The sequence below is a fragment of the Pimephales promelas genome, chromosome 18 (genome assembly GCF_988280905.1).
Source record: "Pimephales promelas chromosome 18, fPimPro1.hap1.1, whole genome shotgun sequence".
NCBI classification, from domain to species: Eukaryota; Metazoa; Chordata; class Actinopteri; order Cypriniformes; family Leuciscidae; genus Pimephales; species Pimephales promelas.
Genome location: NC_142786.1, coordinates 31,735,768 through 31,757,168, shown reverse-complemented (window position 1 = coordinate 31,757,168; position 21,401 = coordinate 31,735,768). Strand labels below are relative to the sequence as shown.

The 21,401-nt window shown below is 36.2% G+C and overlaps 1 protein-coding gene across 1 annotated transcript in view; it reads left to right on the top strand.

Moving 5' to 3' along the window:
- The first annotated feature begins 778 nt into the window (after positions 1-778).
- cpsf1 (cleavage and polyadenylation specific factor 1) overlaps positions 779-21,401 on the top strand; it is a 23,402-nt gene continuing 2,779 nt past the window's right edge. Inside the window, exons 1-36 of the mRNA XM_039681135.2 lie at positions 779-932; positions 1,234-1,409; positions 1,840-1,867; positions 1,973-2,106; positions 2,197-2,277; positions 2,368-2,519; positions 3,562-3,708; positions 4,025-4,164; positions 5,322-5,432; positions 5,532-5,625; positions 5,706-5,793; positions 5,885-6,016; positions 7,156-7,207; positions 7,290-7,381; positions 7,463-7,537; positions 9,101-9,181; positions 10,178-10,270; positions 10,389-10,502; positions 10,913-11,054; positions 11,143-11,321; positions 12,290-12,429; positions 12,522-12,699; positions 12,815-13,021; positions 13,109-13,198; positions 13,275-13,418; positions 14,359-14,511; positions 14,705-14,821; positions 15,490-15,580; positions 15,655-15,739; positions 16,676-16,817; positions 18,145-18,297; positions 18,382-18,558; positions 19,704-19,770; positions 19,843-19,890; positions 19,975-20,130; positions 20,225-20,354. Of these exons, the coding sequence (XP_039537069.2) occupies positions 1,266-1,409; positions 1,840-1,867; positions 1,973-2,106; positions 2,197-2,277; positions 2,368-2,519; positions 3,562-3,708; positions 4,025-4,164; positions 5,322-5,432; positions 5,532-5,625; positions 5,706-5,793; positions 5,885-6,016; positions 7,156-7,207; positions 7,290-7,381; positions 7,463-7,537; positions 9,101-9,181; positions 10,178-10,270; positions 10,389-10,502; positions 10,913-11,054; positions 11,143-11,321; positions 12,290-12,429; positions 12,522-12,699; positions 12,815-13,021; positions 13,109-13,198; positions 13,275-13,418; positions 14,359-14,511; positions 14,705-14,821; positions 15,490-15,580; positions 15,655-15,739; positions 16,676-16,817; positions 18,145-18,297; positions 18,382-18,558; positions 19,704-19,770; positions 19,843-19,890; positions 19,975-20,130; positions 20,225-20,354 (4,157 nt within the window). The 5' untranslated portion in view covers positions 779-932; positions 1,234-1,265. The remainder of the gene's footprint in view (positions 933-1,233; positions 1,410-1,839; positions 1,868-1,972; positions 2,107-2,196; positions 2,278-2,367; positions 2,520-3,561; positions 3,709-4,024; positions 4,165-5,321; positions 5,433-5,531; positions 5,626-5,705; positions 5,794-5,884; positions 6,017-7,155; positions 7,208-7,289; positions 7,382-7,462; positions 7,538-9,100; positions 9,182-10,177; positions 10,271-10,388; positions 10,503-10,912; positions 11,055-11,142; positions 11,322-12,289; positions 12,430-12,521; positions 12,700-12,814; positions 13,022-13,108; positions 13,199-13,274; positions 13,419-14,358; positions 14,512-14,704; positions 14,822-15,489; positions 15,581-15,654; positions 15,740-16,675; positions 16,818-18,144; positions 18,298-18,381; positions 18,559-19,703; positions 19,771-19,842; positions 19,891-19,974; positions 20,131-20,224; positions 20,355-21,401) is intronic.

Below are 21,401 nucleotides of genomic sequence, written 5' to 3'. Positions count from 1 at the left end.
AACGACACTAATTAAAATATGAGGAGTTTGTTATAGTGGGAAGGTGAAAACACTAAATAATTACACAGCATTATTTGTCAAGAAAGGCAAACTCCAGCATATAATTAAATAGGGCTTTTATTTTTTATGCAACAACAAATAAAGGCATTAAAAACAAAATTCTCACCTGAAATAAGCATAGCAGCCATTCTCCATGAGCATTGGCTCACTAAACGTTGTGCAACTGGAAGATCTACATGATATATCACAATTCAGGTTTATATAATTTCTCAAAGGTTTATGGCTTTGAGGTCAGAGTACTGAGGAGGCCACTTGAAGACTTCAAAATGCTGAGCATGAATACTTTCATTGTGGGCAACTTTGTTGGTGTGTGGTGTGGTCGTGGTGTGTTTGGCATTGCTTTAATGTTGGAAAACACATTTAATCTGTAAACAGCTCCTCCATACTTGGCATGACATGTGTCCCCAATACCATTGTTTCAACATATTAATTGTTCTTCGAACCTCATAGGACATTTTTGTGTGTTTTGTGCTACTCCATAACATAAACTCAATCCCCTCAGTCCTGATTGTATTTATTTATTTGTGCTATAGCTTGTAATTTGTTCAGTTGTTCTTATTGTAAGACTGACTGTTTACTTGTCTTTATATTTATTAAAATACAACCGGTAATAATACACTATCTATCGTTCGATAATAAAATGCGCATTATACCTCGCAGTGACAGGAAGGAACTCATGTTGCACACTTTACACATGTCGGACACATTTCAGCGTAGCACTGCTAGCGCGAGTAATTGTGGGATGTGTAGCTAATGAATGAAAAAGTGCTGTCCAGTGTGCTTATAATGTGCTAAGTTTGATGTTAAATATCTTTATTAATGAGACCCAGTGGTCAAAGGGCTCATTTGAAATTTTGCATAATCATTCGCAGGTATGTCAGAGTTTATTTTGCCTATGTACAAATGGTTTATTACGAGAAAATACAGTTGGCTAGCATGTTAGCAGGATACGCCTGAGATGCAAACAATGTCAATAAAACGTTAAAATCGGCGTATAAACCAATAAATCGACCAAATAAATCAGTAAATGTGTATATTTAGCGCATTATCGGTTGTGTTAGAGAATGTTAAGTCCCATTGTAACGTTAGAGTTGGTAAAGGGTGAGATAAGAAGCAAACAGCATCAGTATGAAACTGTAGTCTTCTTCACTCACACTGTGTTTGGTTCGTAAGGTGCTGCTGACTGAGAGGAGCTGCTCTTCATCATGTATGCAGTTTATCGTCAGGCTCATCCGCCCACTGCTGTGGAGTTTGCCGTGTACTGCAACTTCATTTCCAGCCAGGAGAAAAACCTGGTGGTGGCAGGGACATCTCAGCTGTATGTGTACAGGATCATTTATGATGTGGAGGTGAGGGTGAGAGTGTTTTTGTCAAGTGAAATGTACGAAGATGTTTAGACACAGCAACTGTCATTTAAGAAGGTGGATGAATGAAGTCAGTTCACATAGGTGTCCGATCAGAGGAACGGTACACACACACATAAATATAATTTGTTACATTTATATAGCGTTTTTCTGGGTGCACAAAGCGCTTTACATATGGAAGGGGGAATCTCCTTGAAGACCACCAAATATATATTATTGTAATATTTCACAATATTACCATTTTTGCTGTATTTGACTAAATAAATGTTGCCTTGGTGAGCATTAGAGACACAAATTTTCAAAAAAAAAAAATGTTTTACTGTAAAATAAATGCCACTTTGTTTGGTTTTCTTGCATCTAAAAATGTATGAGTCATTAATGTAAATATTAATCATTTGTACTCATTTCATTCTAGAGCAATTCCAAATCAGAAAAGCCATCAGGTAGGTCTTTTTTGGATAATTTTATTATCCATAATCAACTATTCCGTAGATTAAGATAGATTTGATTGTCATTATTATTAATATGTTTAAAAATAAACCTTGTAGATGGCAAGAGCCGTAAAGAGAAGCTGGAGCAGGTGGCGTCGTTCTCTCTCTTTGGAAATGTGATGTCCATGGCCAGTGTTCAGCTCGCAGCCACCAACAGAGACGCCTTGCTTCTGAGCTTCAAAGATGCCAAGGTACGTTTGACTACATCAAAGCTACTTCCTGCAAAAGTGAAAATCTAATCTAATCTAAATCCAATGCTTGTATGTTGTTTTTCCTTTCAGCTCTCAATTGTGGAGTATGATACAGGCACACATGACCTCAAGACTCTGTCACTGCACTATTTTGAGGAACCAGAGTTGAGAGTGTGTATTGCGTTCATGAGCATGTGTTGAACTGCTGTTCTGCGTAGATGTGTTTTGATTGATCTGTGGTGTGTATCTGGATCACTTTAGGAAGGGTTTGTTCAGAATATGCACATTCCCATGGTGCGTGTGGACCCAGAAAACCGCTGCGCTGTCATGCTTGTGTACGGCACCCGCCTGGTGGTTCTGCCCTTCAGGAGGGACACGCTGACCGATGATCAAGAAGGGATTGTGGGAGAGGGGTACTAACAAATATTTTCGAAATATTTGCTCACATTTTAAAATTATCACTCTACTGTTCAAAAATGTTCTATTTTAAAATATTGTTGAAATGTAATTTATTCCTGTGATGGCAAGACTAGATCACTCTAGTCTTCAGGGTCACATCCTCCTTCAGAAATCATTCTAATATGCTGCTTAATTTATGGAAAACCTGATTTTTTTCAGAATGCTTTGATGAGTAAAAAGTAAAAAAAAAAAACTCCATTTATTTGAATTAGAAATCTGGGTAACACTTTACTTGAAGGGGTGTGCATACAGTAAGACTAACATGACACCTTCATAATCATGACATGACATATGTTATGAATATGAAGGAACTTTTATGCATGTTTGTATGACATTGTTTGAGATGTCTTTGTCTTTGACACCTTGACATAAACCAATACATCATAAAATGTCAGTGTCTTTGTCATGACAATTTGACATTAATAAGTCAACACAACCTGTCATAAACATGACATAGCAGATTATTGATCAAACTTAATATAGCACCTAACTTTATTGGTTAACATTACATTGAACTGTAAGGGGGTTGGTTTTGACATTGGCTGTCATGAAGCCATTATAACTTTTTAATGACAAATTCAATTAGTACTCATGACAGCCAATGTCAAAGCCAACCACATGACAGTTTAACTTAATTTAATGTCAAGTTGTCATGACAATGACTCTGACAGGTTATGATGTATGTCAAGATCATGTCATAACAAAGACAATGTCGTATTTGCATTCAAAATGTAATTATTGAGCGAAAGACACTTTGTCATAAACATGCATAAACCTTACTTCATATTCAACACGTGTCATGTCATGGTAATGAAGGTGTCATGTCAGTCTTATGCACACCCCTTCAAGAAAAGTGTTACCTCAATTTTGAATGCACATTTGTTGAATGAAAAATGCAATGTCTTTAAAAAAAGAGTAATGTATCAGACTCTATGAAAATGAAACTAGTCATTTTTTTGCGTCATGATTTCAATGAAAGTGTTTCTCTTCTTTCAGGCAGAAATCGAGTTTCCTACCCAGTTACATAATTGATGTTCGTGAACTGGATGAGAAGCTCCTAAACATCATCGATATGAAGTTTCTCCATGGTTACTACGAACCCACTCTTCTTATTCTATTCGAGCCCAATCAGACGTGGCCGGGGTACGACTGCTTATCAACACATACATTTCCTGTCTCAATCATATGCGATGAGTCTTTAGCATGATGCACATAGGCCTGGTTTCACAGACAGGCTTTAATTAAGTAGCTTTTATAAACATGCCTTAGAATTACTGGTGTGCGTCTTGAGACAAAACAATGACACTGATATATTATAAAATATGTCAGTGGAAGTTGCTTTCATTTATGCATTTCAGTCAGGGACTAGGCTTAAGCTTTGTCTGTGAAATCCAGGGGTATGACTTTTATGGATACACCTGACCAAATGCTGATAAACAGATGTGTTTGTTGTGGCTAGGCGTGTCGCAGTTCGCCAGGACACGTGCAGTATCGTGGCAATCTCTCTAAACATCATGCAGAAGGTTCATCCAGTCATCTGGTCGCTGAGTAACCTGCCCTTTGACTGCACTCAGGTCATGGCTGTTCCCAAACCCATCGGTAACATTTCTTCCATACTTGCCTCTACCTGCAAGAGCTTCATGTAGACATTCATCTCTGATTTAATGGCAGTGATTCTCAATCTGTCTCAATCCGGGTCATTAAAAAGTCTAAAATTCAGTATCAAATTTAAAGCAATAAAAGGTTTTAAAGGGATACTCCACTTTTTTTGGAAATAGGCTCATTTTACAACTCCCATACAACTTCCATAAGTCAATGAGACCAGAAACGGTCTGGTTACTGATATTCTTCTAAATATCAGAAAATCAACTGAATACATTCGAAAACGGTAAAACTCAACTCTGGGGAGTTGTAAAATGAGCCTATTTCCAAAAAAAAGTGGAGTATCCCCTTAAATGGTTTAAGAAAAGTCTTGATTATCATTTCAAGAGGTCTTAAATTAATAATATAAGTATTAAGGATTGTTTTACAAACATTTTTTAACTTAATTTCCACCAGATAAAATATTTTAGAACTAATAAGTAAGATATATATTCATTATAATATTTTATTAATTGACCTGACTTTTTATAGGTCTAGAAATCACACTTTTTAAATTAGCCTTCCTCATATATTCCCGTTTTCCACGACTGTTGGAATTCTGGTTCCTCAAAAGAACACAAAAAGTTGTTGATGTGGGTAAATACGACCATCTTGGAATATTTTAGATTTTTTTTTTTTGTATTTTAATTCGTTGTAAGTCATCTTGGAAGTTAGCTGAGGCCCTACTGGACCCTGGACCGCTGGTTGTTTGTTAACAGTTTGAACAGTTTCTTAATGAATAGATTTTACTGTACCATATCAGAAAAATAATATTTACAGTTCCTCGGGTGTGATTTTATGTTTTTGAGTATTATTTTAAGTTTCAAAAGCCTTTATTTTAACTATATGAATTTGAACCAATATTATCTCTAAATGCATTAGTATGATTAATATAATTTAGACTTTTAAATGTGACAGCTGTATAGTAACATGAAGACCTTCGGGATCAAATGGTCCTGCTTAAGTGCTTATAAATTAGGCGATTTTGACCTGAAAATGAAGGAACAGCAAGTCAGTGTCCAGTATAGATGAAAACTCATTCAATACTGCTTCAAAACATCCCAGCATCCATCCCATGAAGCTCTTTGCATGATAATTTAGTGTTTTTTCTTCAGGTGGAGTTGTGGTGTTCGCTGTGAATTCCTTGCTGTATCTAAACCAGAGTGTTCCTCCGTTTGGAGTGTCACTCAACAGTCTGACCAATGGCACCACAGCTTTCCCCATGAGTAAGTGCTTCTGGGGCTTTTTCATAAAGTTTATGATTACTACTGTAATTGATGAGTTTTCACTTTGATGGTTACATTCAATCTTTTTTTGCTCTTTAGGGCCACAGGAGGAAGTGAAGATCACGCTGGATTGTTCTCAAGCATCCTTCATTACCTCGGATAAGATGGTTATCTCACTAAAAGGAGGAGAAATGTGAGATCCTTTGTTTTTTTGACTGTAAAACTGGATTGGTGTGAACTGGTTATTTGATTTCGAGTGTCTTGTGTGTGCAGTTACGTGTTGACGCTCATCACAGATGGCATGAGGAGCGTGCGGGCGTTCCACTTCGACAAGGCTGCCGCCAGTGTCCTGACCACCTGTGTAGGTGTTTAGCTGTGTGAAAGCCTCTTAAAACATACTTCAATCCTCTGTGCTTGCTCACAGACACTCACATGCTCCTTCCATCTCTCAGATGATGACAATGGAGGCAGGTTATCTGTTCTTAGGCTCTCGCCTGGGCAACTCACTGCTGCTCAGGTACACAGAGAAACCTCAGGAAACAATAATGGAAGAGGGCAAAGAGAATGAGGATAAAGAGAAACAGGTGTGTGTGATCCCTTGTGAAGAAAACATCCCTTTAGCAAACATTAAAGGGTTAGATCACCCCAAAATGAAAATTGCTCACCCATATTTTGTTCCAACCCCATAAGACTTTCGTTCATCTTTCGAAGGAAATTAATAGTTGAATGAAGTCGTTATTTTTGTTTGTTTTTTGCGTACAAAAAGTATTCGTCGCTTGATAAACTTAAGATTGAGCCACTGTTGTCACTCGGACTATTTTAATGATGTCTGTCATAACTTTTGGGCCGGCCAGTTTCAATCCCTTAGAAGCCTATGGAGGAGTGAGCCAGCTCTCAGATTTAATCAAACATATCTTAATTTGTCTTCCGAAGATGAACAAAAGTCTTACGGGGTTGAAACAACATAAGAGTGAGTAAATACTGACAGAATTTTCATTTTGCGGTGAACTATCCCTTTAATAACATTTAAAGAGTTCTTATTATGGAACGCTGATAGTTCAGTGCTAACTAAATGTAATGATTTCGGACACTTCATTGAACTAGATTTGACGTCATCTGATGTTTATTGCATGTTTTTTGCAAGTAGATGAAAATGTATTATGTAATTTCATAATTACTTCTATTGTCTTTTTGAAATCTGGTTAAAGTGTGCTGCTGAATGTACTGAAAAGCAGTTATGGGAAACTAAAATATGCTTTAATGTCATGAATTGTATTGATATATCTGTAATTATGCATTTGTAATGATAATGTTGCAATTTACTACATTTAAAGGCTATTAACTTTTTATTGAATTTCACAGTGTAAAAATTATAATCAAGTTGTTCACATTTAGTTTAGCTTTAGTTTGTTAGTAAACACATCGAAATAAGTGTTTTTTAAAGCATGACAAAAGATTAAAACACGATTTAAAATGTACTACATTAGAAAGTGAACTTTATAAAAGTGTCTTAAACACTTCTGGTTCTGCCAGTCACATGAACTGTAATGATGTGACCAAAATGATCAAATATCTTGTTAAAAATAAGATTTAGCCAATCTTTTTCTAATGCTGAGATCCGGCCAAATGATAGTTTTGTCTTTCAAAATACATAAAACATAAAATCTTGTGTAAAAAGAATCTAAAGCTTTTTTCCCTTATATTAAATGCTTCTATCTTCCAGGAAGAGCCTCCAAATAAAAAGAAGCGTGTGGATTCCACGGCTAACTGGACAGGTAGTGCAATTAATCAAAGTGTTTTATTTTACCAGATAATTGTTTTAGTGTGTTTTGGATATATGTGTGTTGCTGTGATCAGGTAAAGCGAATCCACCCGATGAGCTTGATGAAATCGAGGTGTACGGGAGTGAGGCTCAGTCAGGCACTCAGTTGGCCACATACTCATTTGAGGTGAGGTTCTATCTGATCTCTATTGCACATTTCCTTTACAATATTGGGGACTGTGAAATGTCATCTGATGTTCATGTCCAGGTTTGTGACAGCATACTGAACATTGGACCCTGTGCCAGCGCCTCCATGGGAGAACCGGCCTTCCTGTCTGAAGAGGTACATTTTATTTTCTCTAGAGTACTGCGGTGATGATGTATTTTTGTAAGCTACCGTAACCCTCGTAAATTCGCATCACCGAATTTAACTGCAGTATGTCTGTGGCCTTTCAGACTTTATTTAAAAACGGTTTCCCCGAAAATTAGAGTTAGAATTTCAGGAGAATGGGTTTTTAAACCCATTGAGGCTGTGAAAGTGGACTAGTGGGTAGATTAGTGTTTTCTTGTTCAGCATGAAGAAGTTTAATGTCCCCGACAACCTCTGTAGTCCCATTTGTTAGCAACCATAAAAGCTTAAAAAAAATGCTGTAGAATAAAATAGAGCCAGACCGATATATCGGCCGGCCGATATTAGGCATTTTCCATAATATCGGTATCGGCAGTTATAATGGCCGATAAATGAATATTTAAAAAATAAAGTAAAAACGGACGAAACACGCTTTAATCATCTCTCCTTGGCCTGTTATATTGAAAATATATGTTTTACAATTTGCAGTATGATGTTATCTATTGCTAAATTATGGCTCATCATAGACTAGCTAACCACAAAGCAGGCTAACGCCACTATCATCAGTGGAAGACCGCTAACGTTAACATTAATGAGCTTGGAAACCACAATGAACTTTTTCTGATAGCTAGCAGATCTCTAGTTACAGTCCCTGCATTGTAAAATGTAAGTTATACTTGTGAGGAGTGAACATTTAGACATAGAGAAAAAGTATCAAACGTATCTTGTGCAGAAAATTTAGCTTTTCTTTTACACGTGTGTGAAATCCAACAATATTTAAAAAAAAAAATAAAAAAATCGGCCGATATATCGGAATATCGGATTTTAAAACCCAAAAATATTTGTATCGGCCTTGAAAATCCTTTATCGGTCGGGCTCTAGAATAAAACAAGTAAATACTTTCAACTTGTTAATCGCAGACCTTATTTTAGGCATTTAACTAAAAACTCATTAAAAAAAACCTATTGACTTCAGGATGATGAAGCCAGAAGTGCTAAACTGCAACTCATTTCTTGATTTTGGCACTCTATAGGCTTTATGCACAACTTACTTCCGCATTCTGTAAAACAGGTCGCATCGCTTCAGGTCCAGGTCTTTTGTATGTGCTTCATGAAATTTTTTGCGGTTTTACTCAAGATAACTTAAAAGGAGCGAGTAAAGATTAGCATAACCAATATCCCTCACATGTGCAGATTGATATTTAAACGTTTTATATTTTTCTTCTTCACAGTAACGTTTTGATATTTAAATGGAATAAAACGCCAATAACAAAGTGAACTAGTTAGGTTAGCTGATTACCTTAAAAATCCACAGATATCGTAGTCAGTTCTTACGGCCGTTAACACTTTCTCTGACAAGCGGATGCGATGAGACCCGTTTTCCGGTTTTGTCACGTGACGCTCCGCATAAAGCCTATTGCATTTGAGATCAGTGTGATGAGACACAGCATGAAAAGTGAGACATTATTATGTTCCATTGTACTGTTGGGTTGGGAAAAAATATTGTTTTTTTGATTTATTGTGACTGTGAGTGACACAATGTCAATTCTTCTGTCAGTTTCAATCTAACCCAGAGCCGGATCTAGAGGTGGTGGTGTGCTCAGGATACGGCAAGAATGGAGCTCTTTCTGTACTGCAGGTATGATTATTACCACAGTACCTCCTGGTCCTCTAATCATGGATGGCAATTGCATGTGCTGCATGTTTGAAGCAGAAATGCACAGCACTGTGTCCTGCGGCGGTGAGGCTCGTCTGCCGCAGGTTAGTGCGGGTGCTACAGTGACGTCTGGGCTTTACCAGGGCTGCCTCAGAGATGGTTGGAGAGGCCTTTAAAACACCCGAGAGACAGCAGAGGCACACTGCTGATGTACTGCTCATGCATTTCACACAGGATGCATGAAACTAGGGTTATTTGTCAGGTGTTAAGTGCAAATGGGTTCATAATCAGGCCCCATTTACACCTAGTATTAACATGCATCTCGGGTGTCAAACGTGTTTTAAAAAAAAAACCAAATTGACAATTATAAGAGAGTTTTGGTCTCCTACATAATTCCCATAATTCTATTTATGATCTATAGTTTTAATAACTTTACTATTCATCTAAAATGTGGAAAACTGTAATCAAGAATGAAAAGGTGTGTCCCTTCCTTCAAAATCTGATGGTAAGTCTCAGGAGATGCATAAGATACTCTAGATTTGAATGGTGATATTTCTCATCTGAACAATTTTGTTCACATGAGACCAATGTTTAAGTCCCCCTGTGGTGAAAATTATGTTTTTAATGTTGTTTATATGTATATGTGATGTTTTTAATATGCTTAAAGACAAACCATGTGAAAATCAAGTATTTTTCTAATATTAACGCGGATGCTAAAGTGTTCTTTTTCCAGTGATATTTCACCTTTTCTCTTTTGTAATGTCTCAATGCATTTCAATTAAATGTCTCTTGATTTAAGAGTGTTTATATATCACAAAACCACAGAAATATGGAGTAAAAAAAGCACTTTTTGCTGTGTTGGAATTATAGGTCTAATGTTGACGATAAATATTGGCCACTTGCAATTGAAAAGTACTTATATCAACAATTATTACTTTATTATATTAAACTTGTGATTTTTTTTTTGCTGGTTTATAGAAAAGCATCAGACCGCAGGTGGTCACAACGTTTGAACTTCCTGGATGCCATGACATGTGGACAGTCATATACTGTGAGGAGAAACCTGAAAAGGTAATTTATTACAAACGCCTTTCACTTTTCTCACTTTCTTCTTTTTGATAAATCACAAATAATCTTGTTTAGCTGTTTTTCTCTAACTTCTTTATTTTGAAACTCCCCATGTGTGCAGTCTCCAGCTGAGGGCGATAGTGAGGGTCCTGAGGAGGAGAAGCAAGAGCCCACGGTTGAGGATGACAAGAACAAACATGGCTTCCTCATCCTCAGTAGAGAAGACTCCACTATGGTATTCACAGTATAACATACTACCGTATTACTTTTACTGTGTTGACTGTATGCATTATATATTTTTCACATGCATTGTATGTATGGGCATAGAATAGAGCACACTGCAGTATTTTAATCCACAATACAATGCACTTTAATGTACTGCCACAATTTTTAACCTCTCCTTGACAATTTCTTTTTATTAGACTGCTTGCAATCTATTAAAGAGTCAATAGTAAGCAGTATGCTAGTATGTCATTCCAGGCTGACAGATATTCCCATCATTGCTATCTCATATGAGCTTCATGTTTATTGGATACTTTTCAACCAATCATAATGCTTGCAGTCACTTGCCCGTGAAAACTCGCTGTAATTTTGCTAATGTGACCAGCTTCACAGTGTTTCATTGCTCTTGCTGTTTGTGTTCAGATCCTGCAAACTGGTCAGGAGATTATGGAGCTGGACACTAGTGGTTTCGCCACACAGGGTCCCACTGTGTATGCAGGCAACATCGGAGACAATAAATACATCATCCAGGTGTCTCCTATGGGCATCAGACTGCTAGAGGGAGGTAAGGGAGCACATCATTATATTTTTAACTATGACCATATGATGGATGACCTGTATTTCATCTGGTCTCTGTTTCTTCTTGCACTCAGTGACACAGCTCCACTTTATACCCGTGGACCTGGGTTCTCCCATAGTGCACTGCTCTGTGGCCGATCCTTACGTGGTCATCATGACAGCCGAGGGAGTGGTCACCATGTTTGTGTTGAAGAGTGACTCGTACATGGGGAAGAGCCACCGCCTGGCACTGCAGAAACCACAAATCCACACGGTCAGTCCATGCAGATATCTCACCGTTCATAAGTTTTGGGTCACTAAGATTTTTATTATTTCCATTTAAGATAATTACTTTCTATTGAAATATATTTTAAAATGTGATGAAAAAGCTGAATTTTTAGCATCATAACAGTCTTCAGTGTGACATGATTCTTCAAAAATCAGTCTAAGATGATTTGCTGCTCAAGAAACAATTTTTATTATTATCAGTGTCAAACAGTTGTGCTGCTTAATATTTTTGTGAACTGATTTTTTTTTTTTTCAGGATTCTTTAATGAATAGAAAGTAAAAAAAAAAAAACATTTATTTGATATATATATATTATAATTATGTATTACATTATAATTGCCTTGACCATCACTTTTGATCAAATTAATGCATATTTGTTGAATAAACATTTTAATTTCCTTTAAAAAATCGTATTGAATTATGAACTCATGAAATGTATTTTCTGAAAAACTGTATTTGACCTCTAAATCTAAAGCAAATAAAGACAATAATTCCTATGTTTAGGACCGAAGGCCCCCCCCCCCCCCCTTTATTTTCATGACAAACACATTTTCTTTCTTTTCTTTTTTTTCCTTGCTTTATTTGGTTCAAATAGTAGTAAATGATAACATATAGTATAAATTACTTTTATATTTAAATCTTATATATTTTATTTTATATTTTTTATTTCATTTTATATTTTATTTATTTACTATTACTATTATATTACTAATATATATATATATATATATATACACACACACATACATATATATATATATATATATATATATGCACAATAATACATATAATTTTTTGTGTAATTACCATTAATCTCATTAGATTGTTTTAAATGAAATACAGAAATAATTTCTGTATTTACCAAAATACAGTAATGTACTGAAATGCATTAAATGTTGAATACTTTTTTAAATGTTCTCAATATGACCAATTCTATTTATTTATTTTTTTCAGCAATCACGTGTTATTACATTATGCGCATACCGTGACGTCAGTGGCATGTTTACCACTGAGAACAAGGCCAACTTCCTGGCCAAAGAGGAAGCGCCCATCAGAACCCAATCAGAGACGGAGACCATTATCCATGACATAAGGTATCCACTCACTCATTTTGCTATTATTTCCAGTCTTTTGACTTTTGTCTATAATTATTAATTTTTTATCTTTCCCTCATGTTCTGTGCCAGTAATGCGTTGGATGATGAGGAGGAGATGCTGTATGGGGAGTCGAACCCTCTGACCAGCCCTAATAAAGAAGAGTCCAGCCGTGCAGGGAGCTCGACCCAGACAGGAAGAGAGGGTGGCCAGAGCAGACTGGAGCCGTCACACTGGTGTCTGCTGGTCAGAGAGAACGGAGTCATGGAGGTGACCATAGAGCTTAGTGCCCTGTGGCCAATAGGGCATCTAGTCACTATATGATATCTATGGTGGTGTTTTGTTCTTATTATCGCTTATTAAAATTCTGTCATTTCTTAATCAGATCTACCAGATTCCCGACTGGCGCTTGGTTTTCCTGGTGAAAAATTTCCCTGTTGGTCAGCGTGTTTTGGTTGACAGCTCTGCGAGCCAATCGGCAACTCAAGGGGAGCTCAAAAAGGAGGAAGTGACGAGGCAGGGAGACATCCCATTGGTCAAAGAAGTTTCTCTGGTGTCATTAGGCTACAACCACAGCCGTCCTTACCTGCTGGTAAGTTTATCACAGAAACCTGCTCTTCTGGATGAGATGAAGTTTATGGTTTTCAATTTCCTGAATTTGTCAATCAAATCGAAACAGGCACATGTTGATCAAGAGCTTCTGATCTATGAGGCCTTTCCATATGACCAGCAGCAAGCTCAGAGCAACCTGAAAGTGCGCTTTAAGAAGGTACAAGCCAACAATAAATAATCTCCTCAGGATGCTTGAACCATGAAGAGTGGTGACTGTGTTTTCTTCCTGTCAGATGCCTCATAACATTAACTTCAGAGAGAAGAAGTCCAAAATTAGAAAGGACAAGAAGTCTGAGGGTCAGGGAGAGGAGACTCTGGTGGTCAAGGGTCGTGTGGCCAGATTCAGATACTTCCAGGACATCTCAGGATACGCAGGGGTACGTCTGTCTTTGCCTTGGTTTAAAAACTGTTTATTTCTGGTCTTTCTTTTTTTTTTTGCTTTCTTTTGCCTTTACATTATATTCAATTCTAAATGTACATAAGGAAATAAAGTGTATTTTTGTATTCTTTTCTTGCTATTATATTATTTATTAGCTTTTTATTTTTGTTATCCATTTCTTTTAGTTTTAATTCATTATTGTTTCAGTTTTAGTAATTTGAGTTCTTAGTACTTTAATCACTTACTGTAGATGCCAAGGCAATTTTTTTTCATTTAATATTTATAAGTGGTGGGCCATTATTGGCGTTAACGTGCTTATTGGGCGATTAAAAAAAAAGGTTTGGGAGTCTATACTACACAAGCAATGATAACTTATTTTTTAATGATGATATTTTAGCATAGATGTATACCTAGTCGAATTGCACTGTAGGGGGCATTATATATTGAAACATCTGTTTATCGCAGTCTATGCGTTTTATATTTAATATTAGGGAAATACATATCTGTAATGGATGTGATACAAAAAAAAATTTTAGGTGGCAAAAGTACAAAAAGTATTAGGGACATTTGTCTTATTTTTCGTGTACGCATTTATGAGGAAAAAACAATGTTACGTGACAGTTCTCCGTTGCCCATCTTACAAACTACCAGTGAGGTTATTTATATGGGTAGCACACATCGCCAGAATTCAAATAACCCATTTTAATCTAGATTAATTCCAAGATTACAGTGAGATTAATTTAGATTAAAAAAAAAGCTATGCCCACCACTAATATTTATACTAATATTAATATTTTAATATTACTAATATTATTTATTTAAATATAATATTGAATATTACTATATACACTAATATTTTTTTCTTTTATTTCAGCTTTATTTCAATTGGCTTTAATTTGTAAGATAAGCTCTACATTTAGGTTGGCGCTGTTTTTCAGGTGTTTATCTGCGGGCCGTCTCCTCACTGGATGTTGGTGACCTCTCGTGGGGCAATGCGGCTCCACCCCATGACGATAGATGGCGCTATCGAGTCCTTCTCTCCCTTTCACAATATCAACTGCCCCAAAGGATTCCTCTACTTCAACAAACAGGTACAACCAAGTTCTAAAATGTACATTAAAGTTTGGTATTGGATGCTAAATGACTTGTGTTGTTATATTAAATAATATAATGTGTGTTTAATATTATATTAAAAGTGTTATTCACCCTCCTATGTATCAGGATATCTTGGGAAGATGATCTTGACAGGTTAAATGTGTAACTGAAGTGCATTTGCCTCTTTAGGGCGAGCTGAGGATTAGTGTATTACCCACTTACCTCTCATATGATGCTCCCTGGCCTGTCCGCAAGATTCCTCTCAGGTGTACAGTTCACTATGTGTCGTACCACATGGAATCCAAGGTAATACAAATGCTCTCGGATGTTGATAAGGAGTTCACTGAATGTAGTTGTAATTTAGATGGCATCATTTTAAAACCTATGACCCGTAAATGGACTCACAAATCAAAATTCGATCATCATGTAAAATTTCTTATGTTTTTCCAAACCTGTTTGACTTTCTTACTTTGCTGGAACATAAAACAAAATATTTTGAGGAACGTCGGTAACAAGCACTTTTGGTGACCATTGACTTCCGTTAAGATCGGATGTCAATAGGAACAGAAACTATTTGGTTACCAACATTCTTCAAAATATCTTCTTTTGTGTTCCGCAGAAAAAAGAGATGCACAGTCACATTTATCGCTGCTCTGCGAAATTTTTGCCATGCGAAAACCTGTAATTTCGACAAAATTTGCATTAGGGTGAAAAGTTAGCATATTTCACATATATCGTGTTCCAGTTCGTTGCACAAAAATGGCTGTGTTGACCAGCAGAGAGGTGCTTTGTTTGAAAGTTATTTCTGTGTTGCCAGTGCTTAATGCATCACTACTCTATTGGCATTGGGCAGTGACCCTAAAATTTCGCTATTGTGACTGCATCTTTAGAATTAGGCTGCTGTACCTTTAAGATTTCAAGCTCTTTGTTGCTATGTAAATGTGTGCAGTCATGTGTTTATGTGTGTGTTTCAGGTGTACGCTGTGTGCACCAGTGTTAAAGATCAGTGCACTCGTATTCCCAGAATGACTGGAGAAGAGAAGGAGTTTGAGACCATTGAAAGAGGTGTGACACTGTTTGTGTGGAATGTGAATGTGTCTCATTTGAGGGGGTCTTAATAGTTGAATTATTTCTCTCAGATGAGCGGTACATCCACCCTCAGCAGGACAAATTCTCCATTCAGCTCATCTCTCCGGTCAGCTGGGAGGCCATCCCAAACACACGGTGAGAACCTCCTTCATGTTTCACTTAAAGGGATAGTTCACCAAAAAATTGAAATTCTGTCAGCATTTACTCATCCTCAAGTCATTCCAATCTCATAAGATGAGTTTTGTTCATCTTGAAACACAATTGGAGATATTTTTATTTTATTTCTGTCCCTTCATTGAAAATTCTGGTTAGCACATCTTTCAAGTAGGGATGGGCAACGATTAATCGCGATTAATCGCATCCAAAATAAAAGTACGTGTTTACATAATATATGTGTGTGTGGTGTGTATAATTAATTTGTATATATAAATGCCCACACATGCATGTATATATTTAAGAAAAATGTGTTATTAATATATCAAATATTTATATATAATATTAATTATGTATAAATATATATAAAGTGTATATATATATATGCAAATATTTCTTAAATATATACATTCATGTGTGTGTATTTATATATACAAATTAATTATTTTGTACAAATTAACAAACTTTTATTTTGGATGCGATTAATCGTTGCCCATCCCTACTTTCAAGCTTCAAAAAGTTCATAAAGATCATTAAAGTTATCCATATGAATAGTGGTTTCTTTTGAGTCTTTTGAAGAGACATGATCGCTTTATATGATGAACAACAGATTTAAATTAGGCTTTTATTCACATTTAAACATTGATCATCAGCACATATACAAAGCGCATATCAGTATGGAAGCTCAAACCTCATTGGTTTTAATATGTCGAGCAAGTACAAATAAGTTTACTATAGTTGATGTGTCTTTATAATGCACAAAGTTTTGTTTGCATTAACTTTCATTAGAGGGACAGAAAAGTTTGTGTTTTAAGTCAGGTAATATAATGCAGGAATGTCATGAGGGTGAGTAAATGATGAGCATCACGAAAAATAAACAGAACAGTCTTTATGATATTGTTGAACTGTCTTCGTCAGCATTGACCTGGAGGAGTGGGAGCATGTGACGTGCATGAAGACAGTGGCTCTGAAGAGTCAGGAGACCGTATCAGGGCTGAAGGGATACGTGGCCATGGGCACGTGCCTCCTGCAAGGAGAGGAGGTCACCTGTAGGGGCAGAGTGAGTCTCACTTACATACATCTCTAAACACTCCTGACAGGTGCAGTAAGTAGTAGTGCATTAAAGGGATAGTTAGTTCACCCAAAAATGTTAATTAGCTCATGATTTACTCACCCCAAGTCATTTTGAACACGTCATCATTTCTTTCAGGTGAATATAATCGGAGTTGTATAAAAAAATTAGTGGCTCTTCCGAGCTTTATAATGGCAGTGAATGGCCATTTCTGTTAAAAGTCCATAAAAGTGCAACATATAAGAGCATCATAAAAGTGCTAATAATGGCCTTCTGAAGTGATGAGTTGGTGCAAGAATAATATTCAGTTACAATATATTTTAAGGTGTCTGTGTTAGTGTAATTATATATTAAAGTATTGAGGAATATTAATTAACTACATGTACTTACTTTAGGGTTAGGGCAGGATTAGGCTTTGGTTGAGGTTATGTAATTATTAATAATTTATTGTTATTGCTATAGTAAGTACATATGAAATACATAACAAGGACACTGTAAAAAAAAGTGTTTTCAAATATTAATATTTAAAATTTCATAAAGTGAAGTGGGTTGGGTTTAACCGTGAAATAAATTTGAATATCATCAGCGTAACTATGACAATTGAGTCCATGCCTAGTGGCAGCACATAAATGAGAAATAAAAGAGGACCAAGTACAGAACCTTGAGGAACACCATGAGAAATAGTGACCGATTCTCACCGTGCTGTTAAGTGCTTCTTTATAATTAACTAGTGAATCTGAAAAGGCCATTGCATGGAAAAGAAGGGAAGATCTTTTGTAAAGTCTTTCAAGACGCCTACATTGTGTTCTAATTTTAGGGGTAAGCCAAGGAGAGGAATGGGTTCCTCTAAGTTTGAAAGGTTGAAACTATCTCATCAGGACTCGAGGTAGCAGTAATAGCAGCAGAGAAATTGTCAACAGTTATAGATCTCAGGTTACGGTAAGATATGGTAGTGAGAAGCCGAGAACATGACCCTGAGCATGCACATTTTCAATACCAACAGTACAAAGCAAATGGAGAGTATGACATTGAGAATCTGTAGGGATATACAAATGCTGAAATACTTCAAAATAGTCCAGAACAGACATAAAATCATTTGCAGCAGTAAATCAGAATCAACATGTATATTAAAGTCACCCAGCATCATGATTCTATCATGCCGGGCAGAGGTGAGAGTGAGAAGTCAGGTCAGAGTGAAAGTTTTTACTCGTCATATATAGACACTTTATAGTTGTTCTTATTAAAGATCGTGCAGCCCCTGCTTCTGTAAATCCTTCTCATTAAACTTCTGATCTGGGTTCATTCTGTCTGACAGATCCTGATTGTGGATGTGATTGAGGTCGTGCCAGAGCCCGGTCAGCCCCTCACCAAGAATAAGTTTAAAGTGCTGTATGAGAAGGAGCAGAAAGGACCTGTTACGGCTCTCTGTCACTGCAGTGGATATCTGGTGTCTGCCATCGGACAGAAGGTACCACACATTTACATGTGCTGGATCACATCAAATATAATGGCATTTCTGTTCAATCTGTGTGATGGACTTGTGTGTGTGCAGATCTTCTTATGGAGCCTGAGGGATAATGATCTGACTGGCATGGCCTTCATCGACACGCAGCTCTACATCCATCAGATGCACAGCATCAAGAACTTCATCCTCGCTGCTGATGTCATGAAGAGCGTCTCTCTGCTGCGCTACCAGGAAGAGAGCAAGACGCTCTCGCTCGTCAGCAGGGTAAAATATCAGTCAATTCCTTTTTTGATTTAAAAGGAAAGTTCACCCAAAATTGACATGCTGTCATTTACTAGTTCCAATACGTTTCTTTTGTGGAATACAAAGTAAGTTTAACAGACATGTAATCAAAATGAATGAAGTTAAAAGCAGTCAAACTCCCAAAAAATAACAAAATAGCACTGTAAATTTGATCATAAAGTCCAGAAATACACTTTAGCATACTTTTAAGAAGAGTACTCATTACTATATTAACATAGTAATTCGTTAATAATAACATATTAACGAATAATATGTTATTCACGATACAATGAAAATGTATTAGAGTTTACATTTAGATTAAAGTTATCCCTTATTTATTAGGGCTGTCAAATGATTAATCACGATTAATCACTTCCAAAATAAAAGTTTTTGTTCACTTAATTTATGTGGGTGCACTATGTATAATTATTTTGTATATATATATAAATACACACACATGCATGTATATTTAAGAAAAAATATTATTTATATATAAAATATTTATATATATAATATAAATTATTTATACATCTATATACAGTATATACATTCTTAAATATACATAATTATACATAATTAATATTATATATAAATATAAATATTTGATATATTAATAACACATTTTTCTTAAATATATACATGCATGTGTGTGTATTTATATATATGTAAAATAATTATACATAGTGCACCCACATATATTATGTAAACAAAAACTTTTATTTTGGATGTGATTAATCACGATTAATCATTTGACAGCCTTTAATATTTATATATAATTTTAAAATGATTTCTATTGTCTTTGACATGATTAAAGTATACTGCCGAATGTACCGACAGTTACTAAACTACAACTAAAATATGCTTTAATGTTATTTCTATTGAAACTTGAATGTAATTTATTTAAATATATATTTAGAGTTGCATATTTTCAATGATAAAATGATGACCTATAAACACTACAAGTGCACATTCAGTCCAGATAAGCACACTTCCTCACTTGAGGAACCAGCCAGACGGAGTCAAACGCAAAGATGGCACTTGCCTTTTGCAGCTTATCGTGACAAATGGATAAATACATTGAAGTTAAAATATGTGTCCAGGTCTGATTGTCCCATGTTTCGTTGTAGGATGCAAAGCCCCTGGAAGTTTATAGCATTGAATTTATGGTGGACAATAACCAGCTTGGCTTTCTAGGTAAGTGACTGACTGACTTCTGTAAGCGCTCTTGTAAACGTCACTCATTTGACCTCTTAAACCCTTTCTTAGTTTCAGACAGAGACAAAAACCTGTTGGTCTACATGTACCTGCCCGAAGGTGAGTCGTTTATTTGATCCTTTCCGCAATACATTTAGACTCTTTCAGTGTTCAAACACATGTCCTTCATTGTACCATCTTTAGCCAAGGAGAGTTTCGGGGGCATGCGTTTGCTGCGACGAGCAGACTTTAACGTGGGCGCTCACGTGAACGCCTTATGGAGGATGCCATGCCGAGGAACTCTGGACACGGCTAGCAAAAAAGCGCTCACCTGGGATAACAAACACATCACCTGGTTCGGTGAGTCTCTGAAACATGATCATCAAGCCATCAATATTTTATAATTCCCAAACCAGTTCATTAGAGACTTAACTGTGATTCTGTGTCTGTTCAGCTACGTTGGACGGTGGCGTCGGCATGCTTCTGCCAATGCAGGAGAAGACGTACCGCAGACTGCTAATGTTGCAGAACGCCCTCACCACCATGCTGCCACATCATGCTGGGCTCAACCCAAAGGCCTTCAGGTACTGATTCTTCTCTGCTGACGTCCCGAGAGACGCGAATCGGCAAAACGCTACAAAGTTCCAGCTTGTCATTGAATTACGCCACTTCTTGGGATTCAATGTTTTTGACCAATGGATTCCCATTCACTTTTTAGGAATAGCTTTTAGAGATTGGGGTAGAATCTCAAGGAATTTGTTTGCATGTCTGGAATCGCCTTTTTCTTTGGAACTGGTTTAACCTCTTAACTGTTAGTCACCCCCCCTTTTTTGAATAGACATGGAAATGCTCAACATTTCAAACTTAAATGGTTGTAATTCAAGAATGCTTTGGAATATAGACGTAAGATTGGTCTCGTTTTAAAGAAGACATTTGGCAAATTTTTCTCGAAGTTAAATAAATTAAGAAAGTGAAACAGAAAAAAAGTTATAGAAGTTTGAGTTTATAGAAATGTACAATGAAAAAAAAAATATTAATATTTTATATAAAATATACTGTATATTTTCAAAACCTGGGCTACTCTAAAACGGCAGAAAAATCAAAGCCAAAAATCTGAACAAGTTTTTCAAATTTTAGGTTGATATCTCAAAAAATGAACTTTCAGTGAGATTTAGTTTGGGTGCAGTACCGAACGCTTCCACTAGGGCACAACCAGTCTCCATTACAGCCCATATAAGGGCGCCTGCATTTCCATATGTGTGTTTGAGTGATCTGAACCATTATTTTCACAAATTTCACACAATTTATGAAGTTGAAATCCTATTCAGAAGTAGTATGGGTAGTTTGGCAGATTTTGATATGAATTCAACCTCTAGGAATCACACACAAAGAACACGCATAGCTTATTGCCATAACACAAATGGTGAATTTATTATTTATTATATTTTTTCGTAATATTTAAAACATTTTCAGACCTTTTTTTTCTAAAATAATTGAATGGATGCTATCTTTTGAACTCTTGGCATGAAATCAAACTGAGGTTTCTAACTTTTTTTCATTGCTATTTCAAAATAAAGGTCTGAACACACTTTATGAGTATGAAAATATTCTTGTTGCAAATTGATATATTA